General features: G+C 40.5%; 2 protein-coding genes and 1 long non-coding RNA gene across 3 annotated transcripts; all 3 read right to left on the bottom strand.

The window, feature by feature from the left end:
• Positions 1-3,181: 3,181 nt before the first annotated feature.
• On the bottom strand, positions 3,182-4,252 carry LOC131980480 (uncharacterized). The gene is made up of 4 exons (XR_009395228.1): positions 4,101-4,252; positions 3,778-3,928; positions 3,436-3,471; positions 3,182-3,331 (listed from the first exon to the last, which is right to left on the bottom strand). It is a non-coding gene; the product is annotated as an uncharacterized LOC131980480 (long non-coding RNA).
• A 3,682-nt stretch (positions 4,253-7,934) lies between these two features.
• Positions 7,935-14,721, bottom strand: LOC131980456 (UDP-glucuronosyltransferase 1A1-like). The gene is made up of 9 exons (XM_059344703.1): positions 14,126-14,721; positions 13,939-14,002; positions 12,282-12,430; positions 11,846-11,973; positions 11,553-11,646; positions 10,231-10,356; positions 10,063-10,150; positions 9,753-9,972; positions 7,935-8,971 (listed from the first exon to the last, which is right to left on the bottom strand). The coding sequence occupies exons 1-9, from the start codon at positions 14,654-14,656 to the stop codon at positions 8,701-8,703; spliced, it is 1,671 nt and encodes a 556-aa protein (XP_059200686.1). The 5' UTR covers positions 14,657-14,721; the 3' UTR covers positions 7,935-8,700.
• Positions 14,722-15,567: 846 nt separating this feature from the next.
• Positions 15,568-22,648, bottom strand: LOC131980458 (UDP-glucuronosyltransferase 1A1-like). The gene is made up of 9 exons (XM_059344705.1): positions 21,926-22,648; positions 21,727-21,790; positions 20,645-20,793; positions 20,429-20,556; positions 19,626-19,719; positions 19,267-19,392; positions 19,085-19,172; positions 18,775-18,994; positions 15,568-16,590 (listed from the first exon to the last, which is right to left on the bottom strand). The coding sequence occupies exons 1-9, from the start codon at positions 22,451-22,453 to the stop codon at positions 16,320-16,322; spliced, it is 1,668 nt and encodes a 555-aa protein (XP_059200688.1). The 5' UTR covers positions 22,454-22,648; the 3' UTR covers positions 15,568-16,319.
• Positions 22,649-24,030: the final 1,382 nt, after the last annotated feature.

Below are 24,030 nucleotides of genomic sequence, written 5' to 3'. Positions count from 1 at the left end.
ATTCACCAATTGTGATCAACTCAGACAATTTAAATTCTTTTTGCAGATTGTTCCATGATAAAGGGGCGTAACTAAAAGCTTTCTGACCTAACTCAGTTCTCACTCTTGGCTCCAGCATCTGTACAATATTTTGTGAGCATAGACTATGTTTAGTTTGGTTTCGACACATGTATGAACACAGGTAAGAGGGAAGCAGCCCAAGAATACTTATTTCCCATTAGATAATATCTTTATAAAATGTTGTATAAAATATGAGACAAATCCAGACTCAGCTTGTATCCATTCTCCATGATCTGTGTTTGTTATTCTACATGACAGAGCAGCCTGTTAAACATATAACAGACTATCTGTGACTGTGTTTCTGGTTAAATCTCCAGATTATTATAATGCTCTGTAATTCTCATGCAGACAACACATCAGCAGTGTTGAGTAGAGAAATACTGAAAATCTTTACAGTCTGGATTCACGGTAAGAGTTTTCTGTGCATGACGTCAGAAGACAATGTAAACATACATTATAACATAAACATATATTACAAATACACGTTATTTGTTTACATTTCGGCATTATAAAAAAAAAGGAACCTTCATGTGGAATTAGATAAAGAAGAGGAAATGCTGCTGCATTACTCGTTACTGACTGTTACAATATGTCTACATTAATGTTAATAACATGTTCAACCATGTATCCTCATGTAGCATAAATGTGTTTATAAATCATCTGTGAGTCCACTGTTAGAGATGGAAACAAAGGATCAAACGTGTCCGTCGACAACCGAAAGTAAATATAACTTACGTTGCAATAATAATAAAAGTGCTACTTATGGTCTCAGACGTGTTGATCATATTTCGCTCTGAAAACTGCAGCGGCCTCTAGTTTATGATGACTGACAAAAACGAGGAGGTTCACTTTACAACGGCCCAATACGTCTCAGTTTGAGAAAACAGCTTCTTGTACAGAAACGATGCAAAATCACAAACTCAAACACAAGTCTAAACGAGGTACAAATTAAAAAACGTGCTGCAAAATGGAGAAACGATCTGCAAACCGAGAAACGATCTGCAAATGTCATCATGAATCATGCTCCAAACCTGCAGGGGGCCCTCAGCGTAACAGCTCAATAGAGAGACACACGGGATGGAGAGAGACAGAACAGCTGACTGAATCCCAACAGTGTATGAAGATACAGCGGGAACGGTAATGTGACTTTTACTTGATTTTATATATATGTATATATGTGTTTATATATGTTTGCATGTAGATTAGCCTGCTTGACATAAAACACCCGTTTTAATAATACATTAAAAAGCCCTCTTATCACAGTCTCCCATACCATACAACGCTGCACATTACGTGTTACAGTATGCTTGTTAATGACAGCAGTTAACTTGTAAGCAGTCATAGATTATCTCCATTGTGTGTCGGTGTGAGAGGTAGTGAAGAGTATTAATACTCACCTCAATAACGTTAGTTAGGCTATCACGTTTCTCATTTTTAGTTTTCTAGATTATACTGATCTATCTTCTTTTTTCCAGGCTATGTTTTGCCCTTGCTGTGGACAAGATCTGGGAACAATTTACATGTTCTGTGGCTCATGTGGCTCTAATGTGCAATTTTTGGCAGAATATGCAGACAACAGTAAGTGGACTCATATCCAGTTTGTTAATAACATTGATGTAGTTCACACCACGGTTCACACCACGTCTTTATGTAAAATGTATTATATTTGACTTTTAATGGCCTGTGTTGTGTAATAAAGTTACAGTGCAAGCTAACCAAATCTTGAGCTGAGTGTCATTGAGGTGCAGATAGTGAGTTTCACTGCCATATGGGTAGAAAATTAGCGTTTATGCAGGTTCTGATGTTAAAGGACGTCCATCGTCCATCAGAGGCAAAGTGTTATATTTCTAATAAAATTCAATCTCTGCCTTTATCCCACTTTATGTTTGGCAGGATCAGCATCAGATATCCCCACAAACGAGGATCTAATACAAGGATATTATTATCACGGCTACAGCAATGCAGAAATTTTGGATTTTTTGGCTTCAAAACACAATGTTCATATGAGCCTCCCTGAAGAGGAAGCTGAAAAGTATGTCTTTATCCAGGCAAAAAGACTACTCTCCTCTTGCCACCGTTCGTGCTGCCATACAGGAAGAGTTAAAGGGTCCAGGTCAACTCTATGGCTACCGTTCAATGTGGCAGACACTGCGCCTGAAGTACTCTCTGACTGTTAAGAGGGATGATGTTATGACCCTGATGAGAGAAACTGATCCACAAGGAATTCAACTTCGTGCAAGCAGAAAATTTGTAAAAAGAGTTTATTTTCAGCACTCAAGCTCAAACCCTGTGGACTGTAAGAGAGTATCAGTGTACATGATTTCCAATAATGGAGCCAAAAATAACAATGAGGTACTAACTAGTAAAACATCATACCTTTCCACTGCAGGGTAGTCTGTGTGGTCATCTGCATCAGACTCACTGTCAACAACTATAGGTGCATACACACTGGTGTACTTGCTGCAAGAAAATAATTCATAGACTCACCTATAAAATGCACAGTTGACTGTTTTTGTTTGTTTGCTTGTTTTACAAAGAATGACATGCCAATGATACCTGGATATAAGGTACATTCTTACACTACCCAGAAATTAAAAAAATGTGTTTGTTGGAGTTCTCGGGCTATTTTGACTTTGGGGGTGAGTTGGTAGCTGTTTAAAATGTAGAAAGACTGGTCTTTAGTAAGCTTTTTGTAATGTTGCAATCTAGCAATAAAAATGAATATTAATGAACAGTTGGATATTCCAAGAAAGAAAGTATGAAAAATATAAAGGGATTGCAGGAAATAGGCTAAATGTTAGCATAATATCTTCCATTTTTTAACTATTTATTATTTTCTTCATTGGACACATATTTACACACACTAACTAAACATGTTAAGGTTGTAACTGTCCACCAGCTTACCTATAACAGGTATTCAGATTCTGTTCCTGGGCAGTTGGTTGCTGTCCATCCTAATTAAAAAATATTTTTTTTAAGTTAATCAGTTAATTACTCAGAACTGTTACCTGCTTAGAACTAATGCACATCATAAATCAATCAATCAATACTATTGGGTATAATCTTTTTTTTTTTTAACTTACTTGATGAGATTCTGGTTGTTGGCATTTGGAGGGTCTAGGAATAACAAATAATGCATGAATTTCCCTGCTCCACTACTGATTACTTGTTTTGTTTATGAAGCATAAACATCACTTGACAAAGGCAATTTTTACCCCTGCAAAACTTTCTCCATTCTTGGTGTGCTCACACTATCTGGAATGTCCCAGACCTGCATACAAAACACAATATAAACACACATATAACAAGTTATATTAAATGCAATTTTCTAACTTAAAGGGTTAGTTCAACATTATGGCAAATTAGGTACATTACCTTCAGAGTAGGTACATCACCTTCAATTATCAGTGCCTGTTGTTTTGAGCGAACAGAATGGAGGTGCACAGTATGAGTCTGTCTGTCCTTCAAATGATCAAATACATAAACCAACAACCCCAAAATGCTCTCCTGGACAAGTTGTTACCTGTACACTCACCTAAAGCGCAAAGTGCAATAGTGCAACTTATTTGCTTCACGTGTCATAATTTTACATTATGCATTATTATTTCACAGTATGGTGAATATAAATGTCACTACTTGTCCACAAGAGCATTTTGGAGTATTTGGATTGCTTATTTGATGAGACGGACTCATCATGAAAATCATGAATCTGTTTACCTGCACTGGTGCTAGGTTGTGCAACATCAACTTGTGCATGAGTGGCAGGCGTGTCTTCTTTGACATGCTTTAAAAAAGTTATGTTTTTGCCACATGCACAGCAAAAGGCAGGGGAAGCTGTAAGCACAGATCCACAGAATGGACAGTACATCTGCAAAAGGAAAAAAAAAAAAAAGACAGGGTTTAGGTATGGGAGACTGTGATAAGAGGGCTTTTTAATGTATTATTAAAACGGGTGTTTTATGTCAAGCAGGCTAATCTACATGCAAACATATATAAACACATATATACATATATATAAAATCAAGTAAAAGTCACATTACCGTTCCCGCTGTATCTTCATACACTGTTGGGATTCAGTCAGCTGTTCTTTCTCTCTCCATCCCGTGTGTCTCTCTGTTGAGCTGTTACGCTGAGGGCCCCCTGCAGGTTTGGAGATCGTTTCTCCATTTGCAGCGCGTCTGATGATGATGATGCATTTGTCTTTGTTTTTTGCAGCACGTTTTTTAATTTGGACCACGTTCCTCGTTTTGTACCTCGTTTAGACTTGTGTTTGAGTTTGTGATTTTGCATCGTTTCTGTACTTGAAGCTGTTTTCTCAAACTGAGACGTATTGGGCCGTTGCCGTCCGTTTGAGTCTTGTCGGCCACCGTAGTATAAAAGGTGGAGTCAAATGTAGTGCTGGAGGAGTATGATTTACTCAGCCAATCTGGCAGCCGAGCCGATCTGGCATCTACACCCACTTTTCGCGTCTTCTGAGCAGAAACATGAACATGTTCTGACTGTGAGAAGTGAATTAAATGTTCTTCTGATAACTTTTTCCTCCGTGTTTAACTTTTGTTGGAAGGATTATGAACTCGGACCAGAGAACATGCAAACATCAACACAAGGTAATGTAATAATATATTTTGATGTACAGATTAATTATGTGACGATATTTAACAGATAATAATGTGTTTTATTCTGTCAGTAAAGAGACATTTCAACACTTGAATCAATCTGACAGCTTTTCTTTATGTTTCAACAACAACATGAGGAAGTTTTTGATGCTCATGTTCTGTTGCATGGAGCCTGTTATCATGGAGCCACAATGTGTTTTAAAAGTAGACTAACTGTTTTATTTGCAGTTAAATTCTCAGATGTTGATATAAATGCAGTTAAATGTGAATCAGCCTCATCTTTTATTTTTGTATAGAGTTCAACCAATCCTGTAGAATAAGCAGCTCACTGCAGTGTATAAAGTTTTTATATGTCTGAAAGAAACTAAACAAACAGGTTGAAGTTTATATTGTTTTTATAATCAGGATAATAACACAAAGAAGTGTTGTAACGACTCCACACAGACTGTTGTTACCTCTGAACTTGAGATCTGAACTTTAACTAATGAAACGTAGAAAGTCCTTCTGATTCACCTGCAGAGCTCAGTTTCTCCTTTTTCTTTGTCAGTTGAAAACTGGCGCCAACTAGTGTCAGAAACACACTCCTGTATCTTTGCTCAGTGTAATAAGTATTTGTCATATTTCCTCTGTCTCAGGTGTAATGTGTGAACTTTGAGCTCATGTGTGTGTGACTCTTCACCTCTGTCTCCTCTCACAGGGAGAAGATGATCTGCAGCATCCTGCTGCTCCTCAGCCTGACCTCCTGTGTCTCTGGTTAGTTGACTCCTTCACTTTAATATCCACAAAGAAGAAGAAAGTCTGTCTGCTCCTCACTTTCCCTCTCTGTCTCCTCAACAGGAACATTTGTAGTGAATGTGACTCAGAGCTCCTATCAGGCAGAGGAGAACCAGAACATCACACTGGAGTGGACCTTCACCACCAAACCTGAAGCTTCAACCAAACGATTTTTTATCTTCTGCCAGCTGTTAGCTGAACTCAGACCTTTATTCCTGTTCCATCTACATGAAGGTGTTGAGGTCTCAGAGTCTCAGGATCAACAGTTTGCAGGACGAGTCCAGTTTGACAAAGACGTCCTCAGAGAAGGACGACTCAGACTTCATGTGTCCAGACTCAGGATCAATGACTCTGGACTTTATGTGTGTGAGGTGTCCACAGGTTATGGTGGAAGCTCTCGTACATGTCGACTCAACGTTTCTGGTAAGTTGATCCAGTAAAACGTTCTTCAGATTAATAAGAACCTGAGTAAAATGATTATGGACTTCCACAGCACTTCTTGTGGTTTCTGGGAAATGTTGAACATAAGTCTGTCGTGGATGATGATTTTTATTCTTAAGTCAAATGTTTTTTTTTCAGATGAATGAGTCAGATGTGTTTGTTGTCTTTGCAGCAGCGAGGGATCGGCCCCAACCTGAGACACCAAACACACCAAGTCAGGGAACAGATCCTCCTCCAACAGGAAGTGGACCACAACCAGAGAGTCCAGTAATGATCGGCCTCTACTGTGGACTGGGACTGACAGCAGCAGCTCTGTTCACTCTTTGTTTCTGTTACTGTCGGAGTAAAAAACAAGATTTCTGCTTTAGATTTGATAGAAGTTATAGATCACCAGGTGAATTAGAGTTAACAGTTTCATCAAACAAGTAAATGTTTTACCACAGACACAGGAAATAATCGATAGAACATAGAAGTTTAACTCAAACTGAAATGTTTTGTTACTGTTTTATTTTTATTTGTTAACCTGCTTGTTTATTTATTTTTTATATATGTATTTATTATTATATACTGTCATTATTTCCCTGTATGTTTGCTAAAAGAAATTCAGTATCAAGAATTTATTATTAGTGGTGAGGAGCAGCAGAGGGGGATTTTCGTACAAGCTAATGGACGTTAACATTAGAGCGAGCTTGTTAGGTTACGTTACAAGGCTGTAAACATTGGCCGCGCTGTTTCTTACCTTGCTCTACGTTCACTTTACTAGTCCCAGCTTCACCGTCACCACCTTTTTAAAAAAAAATATTTATTCATAAAATCTTAGGCCTCCATTTTCTTCTTCTCTTTTCTTTCCGTTTCTGAGCACCGGACTTGTGTTTACCGGACATTTTGAGCGAACTTCAAATCAAACGGCAACATCAAAGTTTGATCAGTGGCCAAACCATTTTTGTGTTGGGGTGGGGGGGTTCTTGACCACTAGTTCAAGGACAATTAGGAAGAAAATAAATAAAAAGCTTTTAACTCAAATAAATATTACATATTTATATGTAATGTATTATATGTCCCGGGCCCCTACCCTGGGCCCGGGACAGCAGACCCGTTTGTCCCCCCCTATCGGCGGGCGTGGTTGAATCACTCACTTGTTTGGGAATGTGCTCAGCGAAAGTTAAACTACATCCTGCATCATTGTGTGATTTTGTAGTGCCCTCTGCCAGAAACTAGTTCTAAAATCTAAATGTTTTTAGTTTATTTAGGAGCTGCAGGAGGAGGAGAACAGGAAACAAAACAAAACAAAGCCCAAACAAAGCCTTTTTTCCATCAATTATTTATTTGTAATAAAGCCTTAACTTGACAGTAAGTCTCCTATTGGGTAAAGAAAGACAAGCTCCAAAATGGGAGCAAGCTTACTAAAACAAAGCAGGTTGGACCACAGCATGTTTAAAGGCAGATGGAACAATGCCTTCTGTGAGGGAACTATTTACAGTTGTTAAAATACTGGGTCAATAACTTCTTTAAGATATTTGGTTGGGATAAAATCAAGGCTGCACATGGTTGGCTTCATGTGGGATATAATATCACTTAAAACAGATAGTAAAACATATTAAAAACTATTAAAATAATTATTAATATCTCTGCTAAAATAGAGTACTGTCAGAAGGGGTGATTTGTTTCCTGATATCAGTGACTTTGTTATCAAAAAAGTCTAAAAACCTCTGACATGTCTCTTGTACTGGATCAGTAATATGACAAGGAGCGGGCGTGATGATTGAATTAAGAACCTTAAATAAAACTTTGGGGTTAGAATGATTCATTAAAATTAAATTTGAAAATAATGATGTTTTTGCTTCTTTAACTGCTTCATGTTAGTTTTTCCATAGCTTCTTTCCAAATCTCATAAAACACTTGCAAACCTGTCTTTTCCATTTCCGTTCCTTTCTTCTACAGTCCTTCTTTATTTCTTGGGTGGATTCATTTAACAGTAAACAAGTTAACGGTTGTCTGGCCATAAAGCAGGTGAGTAGGGACATGAACTGCCTGAGCGAGGTTAAAAGACTCCAAGGTGTCCATAAAATCTAAAAGAGTGGGACAACAGACATGAATGTCAAGATCACTTTAAACCACAATGTTATCGAATTTTGTCATAAAATCGGAAAGTAATTCAGAAGAGAATTCCTGAATAAAAACATTGTTTGGTCTGGGTGGTCGGTAGATGACTAAAAATAACACAGGGTCCCTAGAGTTAACAATAAAACCAAGATATTCAAATGAGGTAAAATCACAAAATAAAATGGGAGGGCATTTAAAAGTACTAGGGATGAGTTTCATTTTGTTTGTACATTATGTCGAAGCGATGTAGATGTGAGCAGCAAAGGCAAAGCAGCTATGGAGAGACATGCTAGCACTGACTAGCATCGAGCTAATTGGAGTACAACTCTGCTTAAAACTGGATCATACCAAACAAATATCTGCTTGCGTGTCCTATGTATGCAAAGTGTCCTCCTTTTTGATGTGAAGGAAATGGCCAAAAAAAAGGTGCGACCAGCTCCTTACAGAGCCAGAGAAGATAAAAGCAAAAAATGTCATTGTCACTGTTCTTCAAACCCAGACCATAATGGAATCTAATAATATTCTGTATTTTCTGTTTAACAAAAGTTTTTTGATCACCCCGTTACTTCAATTATTCTTCACACATTCTGTCACATCTTTAATCTGTAACCGCATTAACTTTGCATTCATATTTTAATGACAGTTATGTTTTCTCCCCTTTCCATACAGTGTTATTGCTGGCTGAAGGTGTAAATGTAGCAGCAGGTTATTCCTGCTTCCTCTTCCTGCTCAGTTTCCTGAGGCATAGTTTCAAGCATTTTACTGTCACTATGATAAAAAGCAGCACTACAGTAACAAGAAGTGCTATTACATCCAGGCAGAAGTACTGGACCCAGTTGAGGTCATGGACAGCAGCTTTGAGATGTTTTGCCCCTTTGTGCCGCATCACAAATTCAGTCCAGTACACTGAAAGGTCCAGTGGGTCGACTGGCCGGTCTTTATGGAGAGCTGACAGCTTCTGCACGTTCTCTTTATACCTGATAGAAACAGATGGATGGCAGGAGTTCAACAGGGAAGTGGGGAAGATGGTATGAAAATATACACAATGCATTCACTTGAGGAAACAAAAATGAACCATTAATGAGATAATTATCTCAGAATTCTCAGAAAACATATGAAACATGGGACATTTTTTGCTTGAAAATGCTATGAGATTTCGAAATTATTCAGGAATAAGTTAAACAATTTTTAAATGCCACGAAACTCTCAAAATGTTCTTATTATAGTCTGTTGATACATGTAGTAGGTGGCTTTTCCAGAAATAACCAAAAAACACCATATTTTACCGTGTCCAAAATTTGAAAAAAGTCATACTATAGCATGTCGAAAAATGTCAAAATATGGTCATTCTGTTGTTTGTCCGAAAATTTCTAAAAATTATTTAAAATCGATTGTTGATCATAGTAACAGTATAATACATCCAAAAAATATTATAAAAACAACAATTTTAGAATATGTCCTAAAAATGTGAAACAAGTCATACTATAGCATGTCGAAAATGTTCATGAAAAAGTCATAAAAAATTTAAATGCCCCAACACTCTCAGAATGTTCTTATTATAGTCTGTTTATACATGTAGTAGGGTGGCTTTTATAGAAATAACAAAAAAACACCATATTTTGAAATGTCCAAAATTTGAAAAAAAGTCATACTATAGCATGTCGAAATATTTTGTGAAAAAGTCATCACATTTTTAAATGCCCCAATACTCTCAAAATTGTTTTAAGTTAAATTGCTGTTGACCCTCTGACCCCTCACCTGGTGTCATTGATGACCTCATTCAGTCCCTGAAGAAGGCTTTCTGTAGTGATCGAAAAAATATCCAGCACGACTCCGGCTCTTCTGCTCGCCAACCTCGCCGCGTTGTCGGGCTGCTCGCCTAAAAGTGGCACCATCACCATGGGAACGCCATGACACAGTCCCTCAAAGAGACCATGTGAGCCGGCATGAGTGATGAAGGCCCGAGCTCCAGGATGAGCTAACACACGACACACAACAAACATGTCAGATGTTGGTTTGTAACACATCTTCAGTCAGCTTCAGGACGTGTTGCAGTGGATTTACAGACCCAGCAGGTCGTTCTGAGGCACCCATTTCATCAGCTTCACATTTTCTGGGACATCCTCGGAAACCTGCCCGGTGTACCTCCATATCACCTATCAAAAGAAGAGTCATTCATTGAATTGATGTATGATTTCTAATGCATTTCCATATATTTTTATATATATTCCTGTACCTTCTGTGGAATCTGTCTAAAGGCTTCAAGAAAGACGGAGGTCGTCTCCTCTGGCAGATCTGACACCATGGAGCCCAGAGTGAACACTACAAACCCATGCTCTCCTGACAACCAGGACTCCAGATCCTGCAAGAACACACACGCACATTCCCATAGACTTGAATTTGAATATATTCCATGAACAATCCTTGATTTTTAAAACACAATTGCACGGAGCACTATTGTTATACTGTGGATTTTTTCTTCTTCCTCTTCCGGACACAATTTCGTCCCGCTACTAGTCCTTGAAGAGTTGCAGGACAAATTATATATCAAAACGTGCGGTTTAATCGGGATCAGTCTGCTATCACTTTTCGCTACTGAATACAAATTTTTCACGACATAAAGTCATTGAAATTGAAGTGAATGGGAGGGCCGAAAAAAAATGAGCGAAAAAGAACAATAATTGGAGATTTTCAAACATCTACTTCTCCGGCATAATTTCACCTAGAGACTCCATTTAAACTTTAAACAGTAGACACAAGTCTTGTGTATCGGTGTATTATTACATGTTTCGATAGGTCATATCGTTTTTTATCAATCCCTTTTCAATGACCATGATCATTTTTGGAGAAATTCTGAGATTATAATGGGTGTGTATTGCACGGAATGTTCGTGTCACAGTGTGTGACATCATCGCCAGAGTGTAGAGGGAGAGAAAAAATTGTCAAAATATAAATTTGAAAAATGCACTCCAGGCCGCAAATTCCACTCTACAGAAATAAATCATACATTGAAACATAGGAAAATTTGTCTTCTCACTCACAATTATCTGGTAAAGCTGTCAGAGTTATAGTTTGGGCATAGGACGCACAGATGCGCCACCAACACGCACCAACAGCCTCAATGGCTCCCATATCAAAAACGCAGGAAGATTTCTGTAGAAAAGCATATTTACCAGTTTTTCAGATCGCTCTTACAAAGCCATTTCTTCATTTTTCTTCACAAAAAACATATGTAGCTGTTCAGGAAGAACTCAGGACGCTCAAAGTGAAGTCGGATCAATGATAGGTATTATGGTTTTGCCAAAAATTTCTGTTCGAGGCCAGAAATTCCAGTCTGTCCACCTCTGGCTGCTGTCACTGTGCCGGAACATTCTGTTAATTCCGTTGATTGCTCTGCTCTGATTGGTCGACCCCAAAGCCTTTGATCCTTTGATCCTCCACACACACACACACACACACACACACACACACACACACACACACACACACACACACACACACACACAGCAGATCCAACTGTTATAGATGTATTGAAGTATAGAGCTAAATGAAAGTTACCTCAGGCAGAGGATGTCTCACATTGCAGCTGATTCCACCAACTGGTATTACATTAGGCATGAGGGGGCGTGGGAAGTCCAGTGTGAAGTCAGTTCTGTTTAAACACAGAATCACAAAATGTATCCGAATGTGAGACAGATGATCAAAGATGTTTTCTGTCAGTGTGATTGAGTGGCATAAAATAACAGCAAGAGCAAAACTACCTTTACATGTTATGTGTATGTATGCGAGCTCAGTCAATGTTGATGTGTGTTCTTCTCTCAGATGTACATATACACAATCGCACATGTTACCTCGTCAGCCAGATAGCGGAGTCAGACAGCACTTCAGCCACGCCCACCTCCTCTCCCAGGAACTGATAGGCCATTGTGTCAAAGTGCCAGTACATCAGTCGGCAAACCAGCGGCTCCAGTAAAGCTACCTGTAGGTCAGCGGCATCAGAGCAATAAACTAATAAGATATAAAAAGTAAGGCGTAGGTGCTTGGCAGAATACTTTAATACCAGTTGTATAAGTTACATTTTAACAGTGCTGAAACTGAAGTAACTCATGCTGCCATGCAGTTCAAGTTTAACTGGGTCATCAAATGAATGTATAGTAAAGTAGGGAGACACACACTAAGGGGTTTTTTGTTACATTGCCATACTGGATGACATGGGTGGCTAATAGTGCGGTCATATTTGATGCATGCATGCATACTTAAAGCATGCATCTGATTATAAGTGCTCACCAAAGTGTTAACAGTTCTCTCCTTGAAGTTCATTTTGTCCGTGTATCTGGTGAAGTAGCGGGGAACATATGAGGGCGGGGAGGGGTAGCCTGTAGACTTCACATCCAAATTACACGGCATTGCAGTCATCCACATTATAGTGGGGATACCTGAAAATGGTTTAGTGATGACTGGTGAGAAAAATATACAGAATGCCATTTAATTAAATAAATAAATACACAAATCAATAAATATGCCTATGAATAATTACTGAAATAAATAAACATTTTTTTCATAATGACTCGTTCTTTTCCCAGCTCTTTTTATTTCCATTTCTCTTTTTAAATTAAAAGGGCATGGTTATCTCAGTTCGTAGCTTTTGCGACTTAAATTCTGCCAGTGCTAACCTCAGTGCCCCGACCTCTCAAAGGTTTAGAAAACTTTCCTTTGCTCCACTAAATTCACGTTGCTACAGAAGCTAACTAAGTGTCTGTCTCCGGGAAATTTGATAAAATAACTTGAAAAAGATGAATATGCAGTACTGACTTGAATTAATTTACTGTTAATCAGACCATAAATGAGACAAGAGTTAGCTAGCTAAGTAGCTCTAACTTGCTCTTACTTGTTAGCATTCACTAGCAAATTGCTTAATAATTCTACAGCAGCGGGAACTAAAACAGAAGCAGTTTTGAGTAGCTTGATTTATATGTCTGTCCGTCTGTCTGTTGTGAGGCTATTTTGTCATTACTCAGGAAAACAAATTACACTTCTTTGTAGGCCAACCAGGGAGTTAGCATCTCCATGGGGTCTATTTAGAATTCGTCTATGGGATTTTTGCATTGGATTTTGGATCATTGCAGAGAATAAGCTCTGTGGCAAACACACGTTTCTGATGCTGACGAATTGTGTTCAGTGGGATAATCTCTGCAAGTGAACACCACTATTATGTTGTTTGAAGAATGAATGCAGCCAAGTAAAAAGCTAACGTTATGCTATAAAGAACTACACAATGGTTGCATGACTTCAACACCACTACTGTTAGCTTCAGACGATCTCCAACAAGCTAACCAGCAGTTTGGAGAAGTTAGCAAAACTGTTGCCTAAAAAAAGTTTATTAACCTAATCCACAATCTACAAGAGTTTGCAAGAGCCCTGAAAAACAAAACTAGAGGCTGTAAGGTCTAATTTAGCCGCTTGTTAGCAACCGCCTTTTTAAGGACAAGTAAAAACTTCAAACAACAAAACATGATCATCTCATAAGCTTGTATAAACAATAGACTTTATTTCAGTTATCTAACCAAAAAGCTCATTGAGTTTGAGAGGTTAGACCAAACCGCTAAAAGGCTAACTTACCTATTGGATTAAGAACTCTTTCCTGTGTCACCCTATAGCCTCATGACTGTGCAAGATGCACTCTTGAAACTGACCAGGTGTGTAAGTTGAGATCAAAATGAAGGCTGGCTTGTAAGATTGTTGTGGTCCAACAAGAGCAGTGGAAATCTGGGGGTAGGAAGTAGGGAAGGAGCCATTGGCATCCAAACTTAAGGCCTCTGGCCTTATCCGGCTTCACAGCTTGTGTCAACCCATCATAAGATGGTTTAAAGTTATTGATGTAATACTGACTTAAATGGCATTCCATACAGGTAAACACAAACAATGACAGAGTGGCAGAACTCACCTAATTTCCGAGCTAATAATGAGCCTGTGGGCACCATGGGGACTGTCAGGACAGCATCAAAGTTCTGCAGCGTGGAAAGGTTTAAAGACAGATAAGACGAAAGGGTAAGTATTCAACAGGATGTACTAGTCCTATTACTTCACACACTCATGAATTGATTCTTTATTAGTGTTTTATTTGCACTCACCTGCTGTGCCAGATGTGAGACCAGACTGCCATTGAACAGTAGGCTCTCCGCTGTGTCGTGGATAATGCCTGTTATCCTCTGGATTTGTGTGAAACGGTTCCTTATCTTCTCTGTAAATGACAGTGCAGATTTTTTCAACATGTCCTTGTTTTTGGACATGACAGCATCAATATGAGCCTTGTCATAGGGAACAGGATAGGTCACAGTTTCGTAGTGTTTCCCTGGACCCATCCGCATGCTGATCTCTGGTATCACCACGGTGACCCGGTGTCCACGGCGACCCATTTCTTGGGCAATGGCCTTTATTCCTATCCAGTGGCTCCCATCCATGGGCACCACCAGCAAGTTGCCCAAGAAACTTGGAGTGTCACTTGCAGGAATGGTGTTGGTGGCTTCAGCCTGCTCTTTCTTCACCTTTTTCTCAGGTCTAGAGTTGTCTGCCACAGAGTCCTCAGTCTTACCTGCAGCACCATTCACCTGCATTTCCATGTGCAGCAGCACCAACAACACAAACACTGCTGCTTTCCACATTGTTGTCTTTCCTCTGTGTCTGCAGCTCACAGAATCCAACACGGAGAAAAAGTTGAGGCAAAGTGAGTAAAAAACAACCTAAGGAAACGCTCCCCTCTAAGTGCTTTGAATGCTCGTGGCAAGTATTCCCGCCCTTTAGGCTCCTCTGTTTGGCTTATTGAAATCCCTCTATGAATTATCAGAGTTATGTGTGTTCAAAGTCCTTGCTTTAACAAGAACAGTCGTCCATAGCTGGCAGTTGGAGCTCATTGACATGGGACTTTGACTTAGTTTACGAGTGATTTAATTAACTTTTTTTACAATACATTTTACTTTTGAGAGATGGTTTTGAATGTCTGACCCCTTTTGAGACAGTCCTCCCCCCGAAAAACCCAACCCATGTGTCTATTTTTATGTTTTTAGTTTAGCGGCGCCCTCTAGTGGCAATTGTAGATATAGAGGACGCCAAGGAGGAAGGGATGTTGCTGTAGAGGAAAAGGTGGGAGTCAGGATATTGAGAATAAAGTACTACGAGGTTTAGGGAGGGTAGATGGATACAACAAACATAGACTTTGACCTGGGAAAAAACAAAAAATGTTTGTGAAAGTTCTGTGAGTAGGCTTAGTCTTGAAGTATTGTAATATGACACCTACGCGTATCAAGCCTGTTTCTCTAGTTTTCTGAGTCGGAATATTCGGACATGTTGGCAGTAGGTCGAGCGTGAGGATTATCGACCAACAATTATTTTCCAGTAGTTTGATCACTAACTAGTTTGGGAATGTGCTCAGTGAAAGTTAAACATCAACTACATCCTGCATAATTGTGTGATTTTGAAGGGCCCTCTGCCAGAAACTAGTTCTAAAATCTAAATCTTTTTAGTTTATTTAGGACCTGCAGGAGGAGAAGAGAAAACAAAACAAAGCCTTTTTTACATCAATTATTTATTTGTGATAAAGCCTGAACTTGACAGTAAGTCTCCTATTGGGTAAAGAAGGACGTCCAAATTGGGAGCAAGCTAACTAACACTAAGCACACAGCAAAGACAGGGCAGGAGAGGCTCCGGGACAACTCTGTGAATGTCCTTGAGTTGCCCAGACAGAGCCTTGACTTGAACCCAATCAAACATCTCTGGAGAGACCTGAAAATGGCTGTCCACCTTGGTTCCCTATCCAACCTAACAGAGCTTGAGGGGATCTGCAGAGACAAATGGCAGAAAATCCCAAAATCCAGGTTTGCAAAGCTTGTCACATCATACCCAAGAAGACTCAATGCTGTAATAGCTGCCAAGGAGGCTTCAACTAAGTACTGAATAAAGGGTCCTTTTCAATTCGATATTTCAGTTTTTCCTTTTTAATAAAATTTCTTGGCAGCAATGAGGCTTGGACATACTCAGGCGGCTTCGCTCGTGCTGTAACTGTTGCTCTGTCTGTAGAGTACACCATGTTCCCACCCAGGAAGGGCGGACATTAATGCCCCTCATTGTCCTTCAAGCCCAGACCATAATGGAATATAATAATATTCTGTATTTTCTGTTAAACAAAGGTTTTTTGATCACCCCATTACTTCAATTATTCTTCACACATTCTGTCACATCTTTAATCCATAACCGCATTAACTTTGCATTCATATTTTAATGACAGTTATGTTTTTTATTGCTGGCTGAAGGTGTAAATGTAGCAGCAGGTTATTCCTGCTTCCTCTTCCTGCTCAGTTTCCTGAGGCATAGTTTCAAGCATTTTACTGTCACTATGATAAAAACCAGCACCACAGTAACAAGTAGTGCTATTACATCCAGGCAGAAGTACTGGACCCAGTTGAGGTCATGGACAGCAGCTTTGAGATGTTTTGCCCCTTTGTGCCGCATCACAAATTCAGTCCAGTACACTGAAAGGTCCAGTGGGTCGACTGGCCGGTCTTTATGGAGAGCTGACAGCTTCTGCACATTCTCTTTATACCTGATAGAAACAGATGGATGGCAGGAGTTAAACAGGGAAGTGGGGAAGATGGTATGAAAATATACACAATGCATTCTCTTGAGGAAACAAACATGAACCATTAATGAGATAATTATGTCAGAATTCTAAGAAAACATATGAAACATGGGACATTTTTTGCTTGAAAATGCTTTTGCTTGAAAATGATTTCGAAATTCTTCGGGAAAAAGTCATACAATATTTAAATGCTTCGAAACTCTCAAAATGGTCTTATTATAGTCTGTTGATACATGTAGTAAGGTGGCTTTTCCAGAATTAACAAAAAAACACCATATTTTGAGATGTTCAAAATTTGAAATTTGAAAAAATTCTGATGGTACCTGGAGGGGGTTGTTTGGGAGGAACGGCCTGCCCAATCTAAACCCGAGTGGTGTTTTGTTATTGGACTTGTGCGAGTCACGGATTGTCCATAATGAACATCATGTTCGAAAATAGAGTTGTTCATAAGTGTACTTGGTGGTGAGTTGGATCGGGTGGTGGGGGAGGCTGCTGGACAGACCTGGCAAACCCAAATGTGTAGTGAACTCACACCTCCTGTAGAATTTCTCCAGCATCCCGGGTGAGGTTGGGGACATGGAGTCCGAATGGGCCATGTTCAAAGCCTAAATTGTTGACGCGGCTGGTAGGAGCTGTGGCCTGAAGGCCATCAGTGCCTGTCGTGGCGGCAACCCAAGAACCCGCTGGTGGACACCAGCGGCGAGGGAGGCCGACGATTCTCAGCCTCCCCGGGAAAGTCTACTCCAGGGTGCTGGAAAGGCGGCTCTGGCCGATTGTCGAACCTCAGATTCAGGAAGAACAATGCGGCTTCCATACTGGCTGTGGAACAACGGACCAGCTCTTTACCCTTGCGAGACTTCTGGAGGGGTCACGGGAGTTTGCTCATCTCTTTGTGGTCTTGGAAAAGGCTTACGACCGTGTCCCTCGGGGAGTCTTGTGGGGGTACTCCGGGAATATGGGGTACCAGGCTCATTGCTACGAGATATATCCGGTCCCTATATAACCAAAGTGAGAGCTGTGATTGCATACTCGGCACAACGTCAAACACGTTCCATGCCTTCGCCAGGGTTGCCCCTTGTCTCCGATTCTGTTTGTGGTTTTCATGGACAGGATCTCAAGGCGCAGCCAGGGGAGGAAGGGGTGCGGTTTGGTGACCTTAGAATTGCATCTCTGCTTTTTGCAGATGATGTGGTTCTTTTGGCTTCATCAGACCAGGACCTCCAGCACTCACTGGCGTGGTTTGCACCCGACTGCCAAGCGGTTGGGATGAGAGTCAGCACCTCCAAGTCTGAGGCCATGGTTCTCTGCCGGAAAATGGTGGATTCCCTCCTCTGGGTCGGGAGAGAGGTACTGCCTCAAGCGAAGGAGTTCAAGTATCTCGTTCAAGTATCTCTTGTTCACGAGTGAGGGTAGAACGGAGCGTGAGATGGACAATCGGTTTGGTGCGGCGTCAGCAGTGATGCTGGTGTTGTACCGGACCATCGTGGTAAAGAAGGAGCTGAGTCTGACGGAAAAGCTCTCGATTTACCGCTCCATCTACGTTCCAACCCTCACCTATGGTCGTGAGTTTGGGTAGTGACCGAAAGAACAAGATCGCCGATACAATCGGCAGAAATTACCTTCCTCCTTAGAGTGGCTGGTCTCAGCCTTAGAGATAGGGGGAGGAGCTCAGACATCAGGAGGGAGCTCGGAGTAGAGCCGCTGCTCCTTCGCGTCGAAAGGAGTCAGCTGAGGTGGTTTGGGCATCTGGTAAGGATCCTCCCTGGCGCCTCCCGTTAGAGGAGTTCCGGCCAGATCCAACTGGTAGGAGGCCCAGGGGAAGACCCAGAACTCGCCTGGCCTGGGAACACCTCGGGGTCCCCCAGGAGGAGCTGGACGTTGTGGCTGGGGAGAGGGGCGCTTGGAATGCCCTGCTTAGCCTGCTGCCCCCACGAGCCGGCCCCAGATAAGCGGACGAGAATGGATGGATGGAAAAGTCATACTATAGCATGTCGAAATATTTCGTGAAAAACCCATAAAAATTTTAAATCCCCCAATACTCTCAAAATTGTTTTATTGTGGTCTTTTGATACGTGCAGTAGGGTGGCTTTTCCGAAAATAACAAATATATATATATATATATATATATATATATATCTGACCCCTCACCTGGTGTCATTGATGACCTCATTCAGTCCCTGAAGAAGGCTTTCTGTAGTGATCGAAAAAATATCCAGCACGACTCCGGCTCTTCTGCTCGCCAACCTCGCCGCGTTGTCGGGCTGGTCTCCTGAGATTGGCACCATCACCATGGGAACCCCATGACACAGTCCCTCAAAGAGACCATGTGAGCCGGCATGAGTGATGAAGGCCCGAGCTCCAGGATGAGCTAACACACAACACACAACAAACATGTCAGATGTTGGTTTGTAACACATCATCAGTCAGCTTCAGGACATGTTGCAGTGGATTTACAGACCCAGCAGGTCGTTCTGAGGCACCCATTTCATCAGCTTCACATTTTCTGGGACATCCTCGGAAACCTGCCCGGTGTACCTCCATATTACCTATCAAAAGAAGAGTCATTCATTGCTTTTTGAATATTCAATTGATGTATGATTTCAAATGCATTTCCATAGATGTTGATAAATATTCCTGTACCTTCTGTGGAATCTGTCTAAAGGCTTCAAGAAAGACGGAGGTCGTCTCCTCTGGCAGATCTGACACCATGGTGCCCAGAGTGAACACGACAAACCCATGCTCTCCTGACAACCAGGACTCCAAATCCTGAAAGAACACACACACTCCCATAGACTTGAATTTGAATTTACTCCTTGAAAAATCCTTGATTTTTAAAACACAATTGTTTCGTCTACAGTCACTCACATGGTCCAAAGCAAAAATCCTTTTATATTTAAAATGAAACAAGCCCATTGTCATATTTGTTTGTTGTCTCACCAGACACAGAGCAGATCCAACTGTTATTTATGTGTTGAAGTATAGAACTAAATGAAAGTTACCTCAGGCAGAGGATGTCTCACATTGCAGTTGATTCCACTAACTGGTATTATATTAGGCATGAGGGGGCGTGGGAAGTCCAGTGTGAAGTCAGTTCTGTTTAAACACAGAATCACAAAATGTATCTGAATATGAGACAGATGATCAAAGATGTTTACTGTCAGCGTGACTTAGTTGCATAAAATAACAGCAAGAGCAAAATGACTGTTACATGTTACGTGTATGTGAGCACAATTGAGGTTGATGTGTATGTTGTGATCGAACCACAGGTGAATCTTGTGTTCATTTGTAGACTTCAACATTTGTGGACTAAAATGCAAAAGCATTCTGAGTCATCTCACAAAATGGCATTTCCCTTCCATTTTGAGCTCTCTGATAAGGAACAACCAGAGATCTCCCCTCCATTTTGAATCCTTCCCAGGATCCTCAGCGTTTATGACCCTACAGATGAGTTAATTGGTCAAGAGACCGATGACACTGTAGGTGGTCTACTATAAGGAGCCAGTACGCCTTATCTTCTTCCTCTTTCTCCACTGCTCACCAACGCAGCAACTCCTCCATCTCCTTCAGGAGGGGACCCAGAGGCCTGGATTCACCAGCCTCCCTCCTCATTCCCTGCTGAGATCCTCTTCATCTCAGGTTTGAGGCCTGCTTCAGAAAATCTCCTTTGATATCCTTATAGGAATAGCATTTATGATAACGCCCTTTTATTTACATATTTGACGCCCTGTGCAAGGAATCATTTATTCACAAAAGAGGCATCCTGAATTCCCAACATGTACATATATACAATGGCACATGTTACCTCAGCAGCCAGATAGCGGAGTCAGACAGCACTTCAGCTACGCCCACCTCCTCTCCCAGGAACTGATAGGCTATTGTGTCAAAGTGCCAGTACATCAGTCGGCACATCAGCGGCTCCAGTAAAGCCACCTGTAGGTCAGAGGCATCAGAGCATCAAACAAATATGATATAAAAAGTAATGCATACTTAATGCATGCATCTGGTAATAAGTGCTCACCAAAGTGTTAACAACTCTCTCCTTGAAGTTCAATTTGTCCGTGTATCTGGTGAAGTAGCGGGGAACATATGAGGGCGGGGAGGGGCATCCTGCAGACGTCATATCCAAAGAACACGGCATTCCCCTCAGCAAATTTATAGTGGGGATACCTGAAAATGATTAAGTGATGACTGGTGAGAAAAATATATGGGATGCCATTTAATTAAATAAATAAATAAATACACAAATCAATAAATATGCCTATGAATAATCACTGAAATAAATAAACAATCAAATAGATTTGCCAAAGGAGTACATTTATTTATTTCAGGGGACTTTTATTTCATAATGGCTTGTTTATTTCCCAGCTCTTTTTATTTCCATTTCTCTTTTTAAATTAAAAGGGCATGGTTATCTCACACATTCAGACCAAACCAATTAGTTACTGCGTTGGGGAAGAGAGCAGACTCCAGCTATGGAGTTAGCATCTTCATGGGGTCTATTTAGAATTTGTCTATGGGATTTTTGCATTGGATTTTGGATTATTGCAGAAAATAAGCTCTGTGGCAAAAACATGTTTCTGATGCTGACGCGTTTTGTTCAGCAGTATATTCTTCACAAATAAACATCACTTTTATGATGTTTGAAGTGTTAATGCAGCTGACGAAAGTACAAGCTAACGTTATGCTATAGAGAACTACACCCCGGTCCGGTCCGTAAAAACTTCAGAATTCACAAGTAGGGGCATTTTAGAACTTTTTTGTATCGTACACCACACAAACAAGCGATCATCTCATAAGCTTGTATTAACAACAGACTTTATTTCAGTTATCTAACCAAAAACTCATTCAAAATCCTCATTGAGTTTGAGAGGTTACACCTCAAGGTGCTAAAATGCTAATTTACCTATTGGATTAAGAACTCTTTCCTGTGTCACCCTACAGCCTCATAACTGTGCAAGATGCACTCTTGAAACTAAACAGGTGTGTAAGTTGAGATCAAAATGCAGGCTGGCTTGTAAGATGGTTGTGGTCTATTCTGACTTAAATGGTAATTCTATACAGGTAAACACAAACAAACGATACCAGTGTGGCAGAACTCACCTAATTTCCGAGCTAATAATGAGCCTGTGGGGACCATGGGACCTGTTAGGACAGCATCAAAGTTCTGCAGTGTGGAAAGGTTTAAAAGACAGATAGGACAAAAGGGTAAATACACAAAAAAATGCACGAATAAAAACCTGTCCTACTACTTCTCACACTCATGAATTGATTCTTTAGAAGTCTTTGTATTTGCACTCACCTGCTGTGCCAGATGTGAGACCAGACTGCCATTGAACAGTAGGCTCTCCGCTGTGTCGTGGATAATGCCTGTTATCCTCTGGATTTGTGTGATACGTTTCCTTATCTTCTCTGTAAATGACAGTGCAGATTTTTTCAACATGTCCTTGTTTTTGGACATGACAGCATCAATATGAGCCTTGTCATAGGGAACAGGATAGGTCACTGTTTGGTAGTGTTTCCCTGGACCCATCCGCATGCTGATCTCTGGTATCACCACGGTGACCCGGTGTCCACGGCGACCCATTTCTTGGGCAATGGCCTTTATTCCTATCCAGTGGCTCCCATCCATGGGCACCACCAGCAAGTTACCCAAGAAACTCGGAGTGTCACTTGCAGGAATGGTGTTGGTGGCTTCAGCCTGCTCTTTCTTCACCTTTTTCTCAGGTCTAGAGTTGTCTGCCACAGATTCCTCGGCCTTACCTGCAGCACCATTCACCTGCATTTCCATGTGTAGCAGCAGCAGCACAAACACTGCTGCTTTCCACATTGTTATCTGTTATCTGAGTCTGCAGCTCACTGAATCCAACACAGAGAAAAAAGGTGAGGAAAAAACAACCTCAGTCAACGCCCCCCTCTCAGTGCCGTATGTTTAAACAATTCACTCCCTTCCGGTTTGGCTTGTTGAAATTCCTCTGTGAATTAGCAGAGTTGTGTGTGTTCAAAGTCCTCGTTGACCAAGTTAAAAAAACATACAATCCTCCACAGTTGCCAGTTGGAGCTCACTGACATGAGACCTTGACATGGTTCATGTGTGATTTAATTAACTGCTGTCTAGAGGGGCAAAGTTCAGTGGAGGAAATAGGGATTTCTGGCAAAAGAAAGAGAATAAAGTGCAATTTATGGAGTGGATGGGTCAAACAAACATTACACTTTATGTCACCTGTTTCACTTCGTTGGTTACGTCCATTTGTTTAACTTTTGCAATGCCTAACCATGTACTTTTCCACCCTAACTTTAGGCAAGTTTTGTTCTGTTTTTAAAAAAAAACACCTTTTAACCGGACCGCAATAAGTAACATGGGACAAAAAATCAGCTAGAACTATAGGCAAGACCCATAACAGGTTCTAAAAGCAACACTTATGGTCATGGTGTCTTCTTCAAATTAGTAGTAATTCCATTGCTTCAATCTCAATATAACACAAGTAATAATTAATTTGGACATTATTCCATAAATCCTAATGGTCCCAAACTCTACACAAACTATTTGAAATACTTTCCAATGTCACAAGAAAGTATATCAAGTACAGTAAAAAAAACCATTTACTTGCAAAGAAAAACACTTTCTTACAAAAAGCCTTGAGAAGTAGATTTTTGATCCAGTATGTTCAGACATGTTGGAAGTGGGTGAAGGGTGAGGATTAGCAACCAACTATTATTTTCTGGTAATTTGATCACTAACTCGTTTGGATTTGTGCACAGCTAAAGTGTAACATGAACCACCTCCTGCACTATTGTGTGATTCCGTGTCCTTATCTTATAGTAGGGCCTCCTATCACCTATAGGAAGTGACAAAATCACAAAGACAGACACCTAACAATAGGCTAAAGTGTAAAGTCTGTGTAGGAGAGGTGGTGAGCCCATTGTCTTGTAATCCATAAATTAACAGTAAATGATATGCACTTGTTTAACACATTTCTAGTCATATCCACCACTACACAAGAATAAACACAACCAGAGAAAAAAAAGGCTTTTATTTAGGTCACAGGTAAAGTTGTGCAGTGCTCCAATTTCTGGTCATTTTAAAAAATAAATTGTTTGGCAAAGTCCTTAATACAAAATTAGAACCCTGACCACTGATATCCATCTTTGGGGTATCTCCTGTTCCGACTCGTCTCACGAAGGAAAATTCTGATATTATTGCTTTTGCCTCGCTCACAGACGTATTCTATTACATAAGAAAAGCCCAAACGCTCGCCCTCCCTCTTCATGGATGACTGATTTAATGTCTTTTCTGTCTTTGGAAAAAGTTAAATATTCCTTGAGAGGCTCAGCAGCTCACCTCTCTGGAGCCCAACTGAGTCGATTTGATGCATCCAATTTTCATTTATTTTATCAGGGTTTTTC

The sequence above is a fragment of the Centropristis striata genome, chromosome 11, assembly GCF_030273125.1.
Source record: "Centropristis striata isolate RG_2023a ecotype Rhode Island chromosome 11, C.striata_1.0, whole genome shotgun sequence".
Taxonomy (NCBI): Eukaryota; Metazoa; Chordata; class Actinopteri; order Perciformes; family Serranidae; genus Centropristis; species Centropristis striata.
Note: the sequence above shows the minus strand (reverse complement) of the source record. Positions and strands in the feature narration are given on the sequence as shown.